The following is a 16,092-nucleotide window of genomic DNA, read 5'->3' as shown; positions in this document are numbered from 1 at the left end:
ATGTCTGATGTAATTTTACATATTGAATGTATGAATTACTTGTCTTATTCATGTTGATACAGCCTCAGTCCGTGGCGCATCCGTGTGGGGGGACCCCAACATACCCAGAATCACAGATATTTTTCCCAACTATTCATGAACGTCCAGTTTCTTTTTCACCACCTCCTACCTGTCCACCGAAAGTAGCCATTTCCCAGCGACGTAAGAGTACCTCCTTCCTGGAAGCTCAAACTCGCCACTTCCAACCCCTGCTGAGGACTGTTGGCCAAAATCATCTTCCACCTGGTGGCAGCCCAACTAACTGGACACCAGAGGCCATAGTTATGTTGGGTACTACAGCCAATAGAGTAAATAGAGAGCTATGTGAGATGCAGGTCCAACCTGTGTTTGAGACAACCCAGATTTACAGTGACTATAGACCTGGACTAGTACTGGCAGAAGAAGCTCACTATTTTATTCCTCAGGAAACAGTATATCTAGCTGGGGTGCATTACCAGGCCCATGCGGCAGGACAGTATGAGGGTATTTCATACAACTCACCAGTACTGTCAAGTCCTATGAAACAGATAACTGAACAGAAGCCAGTGCCTGGGTGCCCTGCCTCAAGTTCTGTCTTTGAATTTCCTTCTGGACAGGCTTTCCTAGTAGGACACCTTCAGAATTTAAGATTAGATTCTGGACCAAGTCCAGCATCACCCCTGTCTAGTATTTCTGCGCCTAACAGTACAGATGCTACACATTTGAAATTTCACCCTGTCTTTGTACCTCATTCTGCACCAGCTGTGTTAACTCATAGCAATGAGAACAGAAGCAACTGTGTATTTGAATTTCATGCTCAAACACCAAGTTCCTCTTCAGGAGAAGGAGGTGGGATTTTACCTCAACGTGTTTACCGAAATCGACAGGTTGCAGTGGACTCAAGTCAGGAAGAACTGTCTCCTCAGTCAGTTGGATTACACTGCCACCTGCAGCCTGTTACTGAAGAACAGCGTAATAACCATACCCCAGAATTGACCATTTCTGTGGTAGAACCTATGGGACAAAACTGGCCAGTAGGAAGCCCAGAATATTCCAGTGATTCCTCTCAAATTACTTCTTCAGATATCAGTGATTTTCAATCACCTCCCCCTACAGGGGGAACAGCTGCACCTTTTGGCTCTGACGTCTCATTGCCCTATATTCGCCTGCCTCAGACAGTGTTACAAGAATCCCCACTATTCTTCTGTTTCCCCCAAGGAACCACATCTCAGCAGGTCTTATCTGCTTCATATTCTTCAGGAGGATCTGCACTCCATCCACAGGTTATAGGAAAACTTTCACAATTCTTTTAAAATACCCTATTATGCACCAATGCATTTAAATTCTCTGTCTCATTTCCCTGAATCATGGATTTATAAGAAATGTTATTTTCTTAGTAGGATTTCTTTTGTGGTTATAAATATATGTACTAAAAAAATGAACTTTAAAGTGGAAAATACCTGGTTTACCTGTGATTTTAGTTGTCAGAATCAATGACTAATATCTGTGGAATTTTGTGGTAGTAGTAAAAATGCAATTGTCTGTCAGTCTTGATTATTTATAGTAAGATGATTTAGTATATAATTGCTTCTTCTAAATAAGTTTTTAAAAATGAGAAACAAACCATAAAGCAAAATGGCTTTTTTGGTGTCATGTTAAGAAACACAGAACTTTTCATCATAAGAACTTAAGAAAACATAATTTAGGAGTTTAGCTTAATAAATGAAGGTGCCATTTTGAGATGGTATCCGTCAAATCACTATACTAAAGATATTAATAAAATATTAAACTAAAATTAAGGACTATGTCTAATATTAATGACTATTAGAGCCTATTATATAATGTTTTTATTAGGTTTTCATGAGTTTATGATAACATATTACATAGTTGGGAACAGTAGATCTTTCAGACCCTGTTCTCAATAAATACATGTAAAACTTTAATCACACAGGTGAGCGTATATACATACTAATGAACATTTACACAAAGACATAGAAGTAAGGCAGTCAGCAATGACTATCTCTTATCAGTTATTTAGAGTAGTGTTTAAGAAGCAAAAGGACCCTGAAATTTAAACAGTGTGGACATGCTGTATGCTTACATTATCCTCTAAGCTTTGCAAAGGAAAAATATTTTTTTTAAAGAAAATAGATAATTAAAGTTTTAGTGGAGTATGATACATCCATGTAAACTTCTGCTACATTGGAATGAAACAGTAAAGGTCTAGCCTTCTCATTTTCTTAACGTGTTTATATACATAGTATACGTGGATTAATTTTCCTAACATATATTCTTACACTCTATTCTTAGTTAATTTGACTTCTTGTTAATTGGAATGCACTGTTCAGTTTCTCAGACCCAACGTGGTTGACATTCTGGGTTGGTTAATCCTTTATTTTGAGTGAGATTCCTCTGGTCGTCATAGAATTTTATTTATTTATTTATTTATTTTTAGTAGTATCTCTTATAAGTAGCAGCCATTTCCCCTAGTTAACAATCAGAATGACTCAAGATATTTCTACATTGCCTGGACAACCGTTATATGCCTGTTTAGGAGTTGGTTTCTAACAGTTCTTTCACATTTCTCATCAGAGTTACTACAATACTACAAGAAAACTCAAAAGGGAACCAAATTAACAGTTTTGAATGTGGTTTTCTTTAATTGTCAAGAATAAATTTTTTCATATTGATATCTTACCACATTTTCCCTGTGACAATTTTATTGTGAATCTGACTATTCAAGCCAGCTAAAACTGGAACTATCAATGTGTTTGTGGTTTTGTCTTTCTGTTTGTGTTTACTTGAGATGTGATCAGAAATGTTCTATGATCTTTTTTCTGAACTTACCTTACCAAAAAATCCGAGGTCGGTCTTGTACTACAGCATTAAGCTGATGTTTCATTTTGATCAAGCAATCTTCTCAGGATCTGAATGAAGTATTTATACAAAAATCTAAACTTTGTATATAAACTTTCTAATTTGTATGTGCTTTTTGTTCTTCAGGCACAGGGGCAGAACCAGGGCCAGCCATCAAGTAGTTTAGCAGGGGTTCTATCTTCACAACCCGTCCAACATCCTCAGCAGGTAAAAATGTCACATTGCTATATTAATGTTTTAGCAGTAGCCACAGGCACTGTTTTATATCTATATCAGTAGATTTCTGATATAAATGGGTTGCTAAGTTTTTGAAAGAGTAATTTTCATAACATGTTTTATGTACCTATGAGCAATTTAAGAGATAAGTGTTGAAAAGAATAATTGTGGACTGGAGAGATGGCTCAGAGGTTAACAGCACTGGCTGCTCTTCAGAGGTCCTGAATTCAATTCCCAGCAACTACATGCTGGCTCTCAACCATCTGTAATGAAAGCAGATGCCCTTGCCTGGTGTGGAGGCATACATGCTGGCAGAGTGCTATAATAAATCTTTTTTTAAAAAAGAGAATTGTTATATAGTTATAAATTATATCTCCCTTCCTAAGTGATTTTATGCATAAAGTAAACCATACAAAGAATATCTTTGTTTCTATATATGTTTATGACTTGTCCATGTAAGAGTATTAATTCTAGCATTTGGGAAGCAGAGGCAGGTGACTCTCTTGAGATGAAGGTATACACATGGTCTAAGAGCAGGTTCCAGCATGGCCATGCGTAGTGAAAGAATCCTTATCAGGAATGATTAAATAAGACGAGTGTATTTTGGTGCTTTTAAAATTTGGTAGTTGTAATTTGATGATACAAAATCATTCTGTTAGGACAAAAGTATTTCCAGGTATCTTATAAAAATCCAAGGCACTCATTATGGTGTGTGAATAAGTAACTTACCTTTATACAGGTGCCAACCAAATAATTGTATTAGATATATCAAGACGAAGGTTTTGTGCTGGCTACTTTTACTTCAACTTAACACAAGCTAAAGTCATCAGGGAGGAGGGAGCTTCGATTGAAAAATTGCTTCTATAAAGTTAGGCTGTAGGCAAGCCTGTAGGGGATTTTCTTAATTAGTAATTTATATAGGAGGGCACAGCCTATTGGAGCTGGTGTCACTCTTGGACTGGTAGTGCTGGGTTCTATAAGAGCTTCTTGGCAAGCTAAGCCAATAAGTAGATCACTTCCATGGCCTCTGCATTGGCTCCTGACCCAGGTTCCTGCCCTGTTTGAATTCCCTGTCCTGATTTCCTTCAAATATGAACTATGATGTGGAAGTATAAACTAAACCCTTTCCTCCCCAACTCGGCTTTCGGTCATGGTATTTGATCATAACAGTAGTTAACCCTAAATCAGACTAGTTAGGGCTATTAGTCGAAATCTTTTTAAATACCTCCCCACCCACAACCCCACCACCCCAAAAAAAGAAAACCTACCAAAATGTTAATTAGTAACATCAGTTTATAATATAGGCTTGTTTTTGTTTTGTTTCAACAGAAAGTAAAAATATAGAAAACTGAGAAAATCCATAGTGACCACCTCTTGAGAATAGATAGAAATGGTAGTGTTTACATTTAACTTTTAAAATGTATATACTTTTAGAAGTTTACTTTTATTTATATTAGTGTTTAAAGCCTGAAAGATTGTATGTCTCTCACATGCAGGCAGTGCCCGTGGGGGGTAGAAGAGGGCATGTAGTCTTTTTTTTTTTTTTTTTTCCGGAGCTGAGGACCGAACCCAGGACCTTGCGCTTGCTAGGCAAGCGCTTTACCACTGAGCTAAATCTCCAACCCCGGGCACATAGTCTTAATGTCATTCCCGTAGCCTATGCTTAAAAGCCAACAGGAACTGAAGGTGATGGAGCTTGCCTTCCATCACCTTCAGTGACAGGGGCAGGCAGACTCTGTGAGTTCCAGAGCTACACGATAATACTTTGTTCTCTTTTTTTTTTTTTTTTTTTTAAAGTTTATTTTAAGTAACATAGCAAAATCCCTCTCAAAAAATCTGAAACATTGTATTTTATTCTTCGCAGCAGGGAATACAGCCGACTGTACCTCCTCAACAGGCAGTACAGTATTCACTTCCACAGGCAGCGTCTTCCAGTGAAGGCACTGTCCAGCCAGTGAGTCAGCCTCAAGTGTCAGCTGGAACACAGGTAAACTCAAATGTCTGAAGGGATGCTGCAAATGATAGCTATATACTTTGTCCCTTCCTACAGATTTTACTTTCTCTTCAAATAGTTAAAGATCTGTTAAAATGGAATAAAGATCATTCCCATTATACGCTTTTATTTATTGTAAATCAGTATATGCTGATAGCAGTGACAATATGAAATGTGAGATATTAGATTTATAGATATAAAGTAGTTACAAGTATTGCAACTAATGGGTTAGATGGAGATGCTTTGGTAAGTAAACCTGTGACATTCTCTAGAAATATGTCAAGTCTATCTGATAGTTCAGATTTGCCACAATGTTTCATTTCCTGGTAAACTTCAGTATTTTTTCCCCTCACTGCCTACAGATACTAACTCATTGTTTAATTATAATTAGTTTCTCATTACTAACAAATAAGTAGAAAGTTATTGTAAGGAAAGAAGCTTTTTTCTTCTTGTGTGGTTTCAGAGGTTTCAGTCCATCTATGATTGGCAGGCTATATTGCTTTTAGGCCTGTAGCAAGGGATGGAAGAAGGGTTATGCCATAAGAAACTATTTACCTTATAGCCAACAAGGATCATAGAAGAGGTTAAAGTCAAAATATAACCTTCAAAGCCCCACCATTACCTAGGCCCTGCCCTCTACAGTTCCTCTACTTTCTAGTTCATTCAAGATATGAATTCATCAGAGGTCAGAATCTTTATGATATAGTTGTCTCTGGAAATCCTCTCAGAGACACACTCAAGGGACTTACAGTACCACTCTCCTACTTTATTCTTGAGTCCAATTAAAGTGGACTCAAGCCAGGATTACCCATCACAAGATGGGCATGTTGACACATCTGAGATTTCTCAGGCAGGTGGTTCAAAATTTCAAGAAAAACCTTAAATATCTGCTATACCCACCCTCACACTCACCCCTACCCTCACCCCTAACCCCACCCCACCTCCCAAAAAAACCTTGGAGGATTTTCATTTTGTCTGGGGGATTATTTTGGTTGTTCTTTGGGTGTTTTGTTTTTTTTGTTGTTGTTTCAGTCATTTGGAAAGTACCTTGTAGAAGGTATGTTCTTATGAATAACCTTTATCAGCTTCATTTATCCATCATATGTGCATAGAATATGTTATTATCATATCTTAGAACTAACTAAAGCAGTATCAACTGTAAATGCTCTATAGTTTTATTTACCACAAAGTAAATAACTAATACATCCTTCTAATTAGTACGTATATCCCAATTTCTAAGCTGTTAAAGTGACAGATTAGTGAAATACTGAGTGATAACTTCCTAGAGTCAGTGAATTGTGTTAATTACACCCACTTTATGGAGCTGTTTTACATTTTAAAAACTGATATATAATACTGGTAAAACCTAATTCCACTGGAAGAAATTATGTTTAATTATAAGCTGTCAGAGATTAGGTTATAGCAAACATGCCAGTGGATTATGGTGGGTGAAACATGCAAAAATGCTACCAAAAAACAAGCAGAAAACTGGGTATTGTAGTACATATCTGGAATCTTAACACTTGGGAGGCGAGGGCAGTCTAGACCACCAAGCAAGCTCCAGGAAAGCCTCAGCTATTTAGTGAGACTCAAAATCAAAAACATAAATGGAAAGGAGAGAGGGGGAAATGCTCACCTGTGAAAAGGTCCTCTTTTTATTGCCAACAATGAAACACTGCCATATTTTTCTACAACAAAAGGTCTGGAGATGTTAGACACTTTATTAGCATATTTGTCTTTCCTATTCTTTCATAATTCTTATATGGCATGTTAATTTATGCTAATGTATTCAGAGTTTTGGTTTTCTTCTTCTTGCCTAATATGTAAATCTTGCTTTTGGCAGCTTTGCTTTTTTTTAAAAAAAAAGTCTTGTTTTGTTTTTCTTTACCTTCCCAGCTTCCAGTTTCCCAGATAGTACCAACTGTCCAAGGTGAACCTCACATCCCAGTTTCAACACAACCCTCAGTTGTTCCAGTCCACTCTGGTGCTCATTTCCTTCCTATGGGACAGCCAATCCCTACTTCTTTACTCCCACAGTATCCTGTCTCTCAAATTTCCATATCGACTCCTCATGTGTCCACGGCGCAAACAGGTTTCTCATCTGTTCCTATAACAATGGCTGCTGGCATTAATCAGCCTCTGCTCACCTTGGCTTCATCTGCTACAGCATCTTCAATCCCAGGGGCATCAACTGTAGTTCCTAATCAGCTTCCAACCCTTCTGCAGCCTGTGAATCAGCTGCAGAGTCAGGTTCACCCACAGCTCCTACAGCCAACAACAGTTCAGTCCATGGGATTACCAGCTAACCTTGGACAAGCTGCTGAGTGTCCACTTCCCCCTGGAGATGTTCTGTACCAGGTATTGTGTTAGCCAGCAAATCAGAGGGTATTAATTAGTGCTTGATTTTAATGGAAGATGATTAAGAACTTGAAAATTGTACTAGTTGAGTATCAGTAACAAAAATTGAAACTCCAAACTAGAAAAAATATAAATAGCAAAATTCTAAAAATAAGAATGGAAAACTGGGCATAGCAGTATATGCCTTTGTTCCCAATGCTTGTAGAGTAGAGGCAGGTAGCAGATCTCTGTAAGTTCAAAGCTAGCCTGGTCTATATAGCATGTTCTAGTCCCTGTCTCAAAAAATCTAATGGGATAATATTGTCAAATGATTCCTTACACATTTTTAAAGACATAACTTAGAAGAAAGTTAAACTCAGTATTCATGATAAGCTAGATATCCCTGGATATATATGGTTAGTGAAATATACCAAGCTGCTCCTTTATATGTAGATGAGTAAAGAGACCAGGCATCTTGGTACTAACAGAAAGTTCAGGGTTTAGATTTAGAGGCTTTACATTTCATAATATGACTGATACCTGGGAAATATTTTTGCATTCTTCCATGTAAGATTGCTATAGATCCTTTTTGTGAGGAATTAAGTACCTAAATTCTATGTCAGTTTTCTCTAGAAGGGGAAATCAAGCAGTTTAAAGTATCATAAGTTATCTGCTAGTTCATTTTGAAAATGATCTTTAAATTATTAGAAAGTGGGACACTGTCCTTTGCTTTGTGCTTTTTCCCCTCCACCTCCTCGTCTACTGATTTGCTAATTTGATGTCCCAGCCTGCACTAACTCACCTTCCTCATTTCTGTCACAGGGCTTCCCATCTCGACTGCCACCACAATACCCAGGAGATTCAAATATTGCTCCCTCTTCCAACGTGGCTTCTGTTTGCATCCATTCTACAGTCCTAGCCCCTCCTCCTATGCCAACAGAAGCATTGGCCACCCAAGGTTACTTTCCTACAGTAGTGCAGCCTTATGTGGAATCAACTCCTTTGGTTCCTATGGGCAGTGTAGGAGGCCAGGTTCAAGTGTCCCAACCAGCAGTGAGTTTATCGCAACAACCCCCCACTACATCCTCCCAGCAAGCAGTTTTGGAGGTAAATGGAATTACTGCATGGTTATATAGAAAACATCTATTGAACATGGGGTTAAAGTAGAAAAGGAAAAACAGGCTCCCCTTATTACAACGCATTTAGACACTGTTAAACTAACTTCTAAATGACTTTGTCTTACAGCAGAATGAAATGCCAATGTGGGGGCCTTGTTGCCACTGGCTGTTTTGTTGGGAAGTGAGTTTGCCTTAGAGAAGATTAACACTATTAGCACTTCTCTTCTCTAGCTAGTGCATTAGCCATTGTTCTTCCACAAACTTTTGCCATTAGCAGTTCATAAGAGTATCTTATCTTGCTGTGCTCCCAGCAGTCATTTTTGTCCTACTAGGATACAGTTTTGAATTCATCTCTGCACTTTGCTCTACCTGCCCTATTGCACATTCTGGTAAGATGCTGGCTGCATGGCAAATTGTAGTTTCACAGTGCCTCGCAAATAGGTTGGCTGACTTCACACCAACAGTCTATACTAGAAACTAGCTTTGGAAACTTTGAAAATGTAAGCACACTGTTTTTAGATTTTGAATATTAAGAATTACTAGTAGCTTCATTGCTTCTAGGAATTATAGCGGGGTAACAAGAAAAATAAAAGGGGACATCTTAGAATTGATGGATGATTATTTTATATTTAAATACATATATGTATAAATGCAAGATTTGAATTATCCTTTCAATCCACAGAGTAGTACACAGGGAGTCTCTCAGGCTGCTCCTCCAGAACAAACTCCAATAACACAGTCACAACCTACTCAACCTGTTCCATTGGTTTCCTCTGTGGACAGGTAAGTAAACTAAAAACACTCCTTTGATTAATAGGCAGGATGATATGAAACTTCAGAATAATAGGCCTTTAAATCTTATACATGATTTTCCCCCTCAAAGTGCCCATTCAGATGTTGCTTCTGGTATGAGTGATGGCAATGAGAATGCTCCTTCATCCAGCGGGAGGCATGAAGGGAGGACGACAAAACGTCATTATCGAAAATCTGTAAGAAGTCGTTCTCGTCATGAAAAGACTTCTCGCCCGAAACTGAGGATTTTAAATGTAAATATTGATTTTCAACCTTTGTATTATTTAAAGAATTTAGTACTTTTAATTTTAGAGATCATGAGATCTAAACCACTCACTTGGTTAAAATAAAGATGCCTTATCTTTATATATAATTTTATAGCAGATTTTTTATTTAATATACCTAATCTCTGTTAGTTGACTATTACATTTCTTTTTGTTGTTGCACCTAGCTCTGGAGTTTGAGCTGACAAAACAAAGATACTAGATACTTTCGTTAATGGAAGATGAAAAGAGGGCAAGGGCTGAGCAAGACCTCTCGGGTTTCTTTAGCCAGTTAAGATTGAAGACATTGATGGCGGTGGCACACACCTTTAATCCTAGCACTTGAGTGGCAGAGATAGGCAGATCTCTGAGTTCCAGGACGCTACATAGAGAAACTTTGTCTCAAAAAACCACATACACACCCAACGATTCAAGGAATTTCAAGATGACTTCTCAAATTCAGTAATAAATCAGAATATGAATTACCTTTCTCATTTTAGGTTTCAAATAAAGGAGACCGAGTAGTAGAATGTCAATTGGAGACTCATAATCGGAAAATGGTTACATTTAAATTTGACCTAGATGGTGACAACCCTGAAGAGATAGCAACAATTATGGTATGCCTCCATTTGGATTTCCACATTTTCCCATAGTATATGGTCTTAAGTACATGTCCTAGACAACCATGCAGTATTTTGCCATCCACTTTCATTTTAATGATAAATTTTATTTTCTGCTTTAAAACTAGCATACCCAACCCATGATTCTATGATTTAGAGATGGCTTTCGTCTAAGATGTAGCTGTGTATGTGTTCAGGGTCTTATGAAGGAAAGTAGTATTTTAAATACCACATACACAGTACAGCTGATGTACAGATTGGAGTCATAAAAATGAATTGGTAATTGAATGACTAAAAGCTTAAATAATGTACTAATGAGATTGATATCAAATTTCTTATAGGTGAACAATGACTTTATTCTAGCCATAGAGAGAGAGTCTTTTGTGGCTCAAGTGCGGGAAATTATTGAAAAGGCTGATGAAATGTTAAGCGAGGATGTCAGTGTGGAGCCTGAGGGTGACCAGGGATTGGAGAGTCTACAAGGAAAGGATGACTATGGCTTTCCAGGTTCTCAGGTATGTTCACCATAGCTATAGTTAGTTCTGTATTTAAAATAGTTCTGTACTGCCTAACCTATCAAGCAGAATATCCACTGATGCAATAGTTAGTACCTCTATGCCTGAGAATGAACATTTATGTGCGCATCAAATGTGACAGTTTGCTTTGCATAATCATGGAGGTTGCATTTGAGAAGAGTTTTACTTTTGCTTATTGTAGAAATTAGAAGGAGAGTTCAAGCAACCAATTGCTGTATCTTCCATGCCACAACAAATAGGTAAGCTTTTCTTTTGAAGTTGTATGTGCCAATAGTGAAATCTCAAGGCTTTATTTATATATAACAGTATATATGAATTTCAATGATTTGTTTTGTTCAGGTGTTCCTACCAGTTCTTTAACACAAGTTGTTCATTCTGCTGGAAGACGATTTATAGTGAGTCCAGTTCCAGAAAGTCGATTACGAGAATCAAAAATTTTCACCAGTGAAATACCAGATCCAGGTAAGAATGATTTAGCCACGCTTTGGTAAATCTTATAGCATCTCTGGTATGGCGGAATCTTGATCAAACAATAACTCATGATCAAATCAAAAGTATAAAATTAAAAGTAATAGTAAAGTAACATGGAAGAGGGAAATGAACTAAAATAGTGTTGAAATAAAATTTAGAGTTGAACATGACACGTGCATGTAATTTCATGCTCAGGAGACAGGGAAGAGGAAATGATCGGGAGTTTGAGGTCAGCCTGGGTGGCTTCGTAACACCCTCTCTCCAAAGAAAAAGAAAGACAGCAGGCCATAAAGGACCAGGCGTGCTAAATAGAACCTACACAGTATTGTGTTTCTATACTTAGAGATAAATTTTGTTTTCAGGCTAGTCTTATGTTTGATGGTTTTCAAAATTATAAGCTGCCTTACTATGTCAAACTACTATACTGTTTTACAGCGTGTCATTTCCTTGGGAATAGTTATAAGACATACTGATGTGTAACATTGTTAATAATCCAATAATGTTTCCTCAAAGACACTCTTTTTGAATCCACATGTTTTAAATAGCGTAATTTCTTTATTTTTTCTTTTCTAGTTGCGGCCTCTACATCTCAGGGCCCTGGAATGAACTTATCTCACTCCGCTTCATCCCTTAGTCTCCAGCAGGCTTTTTCTGAACTGAAACATGGTCAGATGACTGAAGGACCCAATACAGCACCTCCAAATTTTAATCACCCAGGACCAACATTTTCTCCCTTTTTGACTAGCATTGCTGGTGTCCAAACTGTAGCAGCATCCACACCATCAGTATCAGTCCCTATAACAAGCAGCCCTCTTAATGACATTTCCACATCAGTGATGCAGTCAGAGGGTGCACTGCCCACTGACAAAGGCATTGGGGGAGTTACCACCAGCACAGGTGTGGTAGCTTCAGGTGGTCTCACCACATTGTCTGTGTCTGAGACACCAACACTTTCCAGTGCAGTTTCAAGTTCTACAGCGCCTGCAGTTGTCACAGTGTCTACAACATCCCAACCAGTTCAGGCTTCCACATCTGGGAGCATTGCTTCTAGTACAGGCAGTTTTCCTTCTGGAACATTTTCCACAACTACAGGTACCACAGTGAGTAGTGTAGCTGTCCCAAATGCTAAGCCTCCAACTGTATTACTGCAACAGGTAGCAGGTAATACTGCTGGGGTAGCCATAGTGACATCAGTTTCTACTACCACTCCATTCCCAGCCATGGCTTCACAGCCATCCCTTCCACTTGGTAGCAGCACATCTGCTCCTACACTAGCTGAAACAGTGGTGGTTAGTGCACACTCACTAGACAAGGCATCTCACAGTAGTACAGCAGGATTGGGTTTGTCCTTTTGCGCACCGTCCTCTTCTTCCTCCTCTGGAACAGCAGTGTCTAGTTCTGTTTCTCAGCCTGGTATTGTGCATCCTTTGGTCATCTCATCAGCTATAGCTTCTACACCTGTCCTCCCACAACCAGCAGTACCTACTTCTACACCTTTATTACCCCAAGTACCTAATATCCCACCCTTGGTACAACCTGTTGCTAATGTGCCTGCTGTACAGCAAACACTCATTCATAGTCAGCCTCAACCAGCTCTACTTCCCAACCAGCCTCACACACACTGTCCCGAAATGGATGCTGATACCCAGTCCAAAGCTCCTGGGATCGATGATATAAAGACTCTGGAGGAAAAGCTGAGATCGCTCTTTAGTGAGCATAGCTCATCTGGAACTCAGCATGCTTCTGTCTCCCTGGAGACACCCTTAGTAGTAGAGACTGTCACACCGGGCATCCCTACCACTGCTGTAGCACCAAGTAAACTCATGACTTCCACTACAAGCACTTGCTTGCCACCAACCAATTTACCCTTAGGAACAGCTGGCATGCCAGTTATGCCAGTGGGCACACCTGGTCAAGTTTCTACCCCAGGCACACATGCCTCAGCCCCAGCCAGCACCGCAACAGGAGCAAAACCTGGAACAACTCCCCCAAAGCCATCTTTAACTAAGACTGTGGTAAGATTCATCATAAAATGACTAAATAAATATGATTACTTTTCTTTCCTCCCTCAGTAATTACATATTTTCACCTGAGTCTTACAAGTCATGAAGGTGTCTGGCATATAAACTCGTCACTCAGTCTTAAAGTGACAGCCATTTTAGGATATAAGTACAGTTAACACGAGAATGTTCTCTTTGTTTGAAATATAGCTAGATTTTTAGGTTATGTTGGACAATTTTCTTAGAATGTAGAATTATCAGATAAAATACATGTTTTTCCCTGGGTCTTTTGCCTCATATCCATTATTCCAGCACTTAATGACAGAAGGTAGGAATAATTACAAGTTCCAGGAGAGCCTGGGCATAGTGAGTTCCAGGCCAGCCTTGACTATAGAATGAGGCTTTGTTGTGCACACACGCACGCACACACAAAAGCAAGGGCTGGAAAAGATGACTCAGCATTTAGAAGCACATGCTGCTCTTTCATAGGCTCCAAATTTGGTTCCCAGAACCCATGTGCGAGAGTCTAATAACCACCTAAAACTCCAGCACCAAGGATCTGACCTCTTCTCGCTTCTGCAGGCATCTGCATTCAGAATGCACATTCCCCACAAAGACATAAATAGATATAAATAGTTTAATACTATAATAAATCTCTATTGAAAAGAAGGAAAGGTTATTTCTACTAGATTAGTAGATGGTAAAGAATTCTATATCCCAAAAGGGAACAAAATGTATCTACCAGCAGGGGAAAAGTTTATCATCTTTTAGTTGAGAATGAATATTCCTTATTGTAGATTCCGTTGATATAAATTTGGATTTAATAAAAAGTTGAAGTTGGGTAGGAGAGATGGCTCAGCAGTTAACTTCTAGAAGTCCTGAGTTCAATTCCCAGCAACCACATGGGGGCTCACAACCATCTGTAACGGGATCTGATGCCCTCTTCTGGTGTGTCCGAAGACAGCGACAGCATGCTCATATATATTAAAGAAAGTTGGAAGTTGTTAAGTAATAATAATGGAAGAGGAAGTGGTATCATTCTAAAAATCCAATAACCAGAATGTATTTAATTGTGCTGTTGCAGATTTCCTCCCATTCTGATATCTTCATCTTCTTTCTCTCTGCTCCAACAGAAATTACTTTACAGTAATATAATTTTATGCCTTTATTATCAGTCTTGAACCTTGATTATTTCTAAGTCTGCATGTTTTCTTTAAAATGTCTCATTTTTCTTATATGAGCAGCTTCAAAAATTTGTCCATGGGTCTTCTTTTGGCACTCAGTGCTTGGTGTCCACCAAAGTCAGAAGAGGGCATCAGATCCCCTAGAACTGGGGTTGTGAGCCACCATGCCGATTCTGGGAACAAAACTTGGGTCCTCTGCAAGAGCAGCCAGTGCTCTTAACTGCTGAGCCATCTCTTCAGCCCCTAACTGTACCTCTTATCTACTTAGAAAATTTGTTCTTTTTATTTTCCCTTTCACTGTATTTTATCATTTGTTTCATTGTAACTCTCATAATAATATCTTTGGATATTTTGTCCTTTAAGACAGACTGAAGAGTGTGACTTAGTGTGCCATAAAAGACACACTTTAGTTTCATTCGTCTGCTTTCACATTTTATTTCATTTTCTTTCTTATTATATGGTTTTTACCAGTGGTAGCTCATGGATTTGAATTCTCCTTCATCATCATAGGTGCCGCCAGTGGGTACTGAGCTTTCGGCTGGTACTGTACCCTGTGAGCAGCTGCCACCTTTTCCCGGACCGTCTCTAATTCAGGTGCCACTAACTTAACAAACTATTTTTTGCGCCCCTGCTTTTTTCTTCACCAAGTTTGTGTAAATTCTCCATTGTGTTATTTATCTTGACTTCCAACTCATTTTGGCTATAAATTAGTAATAGCAGTTTTTTAAACTATATTTGGCAGGCCTGGCATGGCGGCACATGCCTTTAATCCCAGCATTCAAGTGGATCTGTTAGTTTCAGGCCATTCAGAGCTACATAAACCCTCCCTCAATAAATAAGTAAATAATAAACTGTATCTGGCTATGCTAGTCAGGTGATGAGTTTAGGATTCAAACGAGGCACCTGTCTCAATATATAAGATGGAAAGCAATCAAAGAAGACACTTGATAACAACTGCAAGCTTCTGCATACACAGTGTATATAAGTGCCGCCCACCACAGCACCACGGGCACACAGAAATAAGATGAAACTTTGAAAGCAAAAAAAGAGTAAGTTGAGCTTCTAAGCCATTGTAGAAATAAAAGGTATATATTTAACTCTTGAGTTCCTGAGTCAGAAAAGAAAAGAAATCCGTCATAAGTCAGCAGTCAGAGTTTGAAATCTCTGCAAACCACAGCACACAACCAGAGTTCTTCCTCACTTTTCCTTAAAATTCTGTTCACTTTGTTTAAAGAATGGAACCATAAACCAGGCCTTGTACAAAAAGATCTATAGGGGTTGGGGATTTAGCTCAGTGGTAGAGCGCTTGCCTAGAAAGCACAAGGCCCTGGGTTCGGTCCCCAGCTCTGAAAAAAAGAAAGAAAAAAAAAAAGATCTATAATCCCACCACTTGGGTGGGTCAAGAAAAAGAGTTTTAGGTACAAGGACAGATGGCCTACATAGCAAGACCATTTCCAGGGAGAGAAGGGTGGAAACCACGTGGGTAACTGGTACAGCTTTCCTTTGGGGCTCACAAGCTTTCCCTTTTGTGTTTATCATTTCTTTCATTAGTGAAATAGTTAAAGTACAGTATGGTCATAAGTATAATATTTAAGTTACTATTTACTTTTCCCACCACTGTTACCAATGCATTTAATTGCATTCTTGATTGAAAGCAGTTCTGAATT

At 38.7% G+C, this 16,092-nt stretch overlaps 1 protein-coding gene across 51 annotated transcripts in view; it reads left to right on the top strand.

Annotated features, from left to right (window-relative positions):
• The window catches only part of Wnk1 (WNK lysine deficient protein kinase 1), a 126,394-nt gene that overhangs the window by 88,713 nt on the left and 21,589 nt on the right, over positions 1–16,092 (top strand). For 9 of the 51 annotated variants that reach the window (XM_087655590.1, XM_087655585.1, XM_087655582.1 and 6 more), the window contains exons 9-21: positions 63–1,301; positions 3,022–3,102; positions 4,976–5,098; positions 7,001–7,462; positions 8,264–8,548; positions 9,242–9,342; positions 9,443–9,605; positions 10,115–10,231; positions 10,576–10,749; positions 10,952–11,009; positions 11,110–11,232; positions 11,815–13,256; positions 14,936–15,019. In XM_087655590.1, coding sequence (XP_087511716.1) covers positions 63–1,301; positions 3,022–3,102; positions 4,976–5,098; positions 7,001–7,462; positions 8,264–8,548; positions 9,242–9,342; positions 9,443–9,605; positions 10,115–10,231; positions 10,576–10,749; positions 10,952–11,009; positions 11,110–11,232; positions 11,815–13,256; positions 14,936–15,019 — 4,452 coding nt within the window. 51 annotated transcript variants of the gene reach the window in all.

The sequence above is a fragment of the Rattus norvegicus genome, chromosome 4 (genome assembly GCF_021556685.1).
Source record: "Rattus norvegicus strain SHRSP/BbbUtx chromosome 4, alternate assembly SHRSP_T2T, whole genome shotgun sequence".
NCBI lineage: Eukaryota > Metazoa > Chordata > Mammalia > Rodentia > Muridae > Rattus > Rattus norvegicus.
Note: the sequence above shows the minus strand (reverse complement) of the source record. Positions and strands in the feature narration are given on the sequence as shown.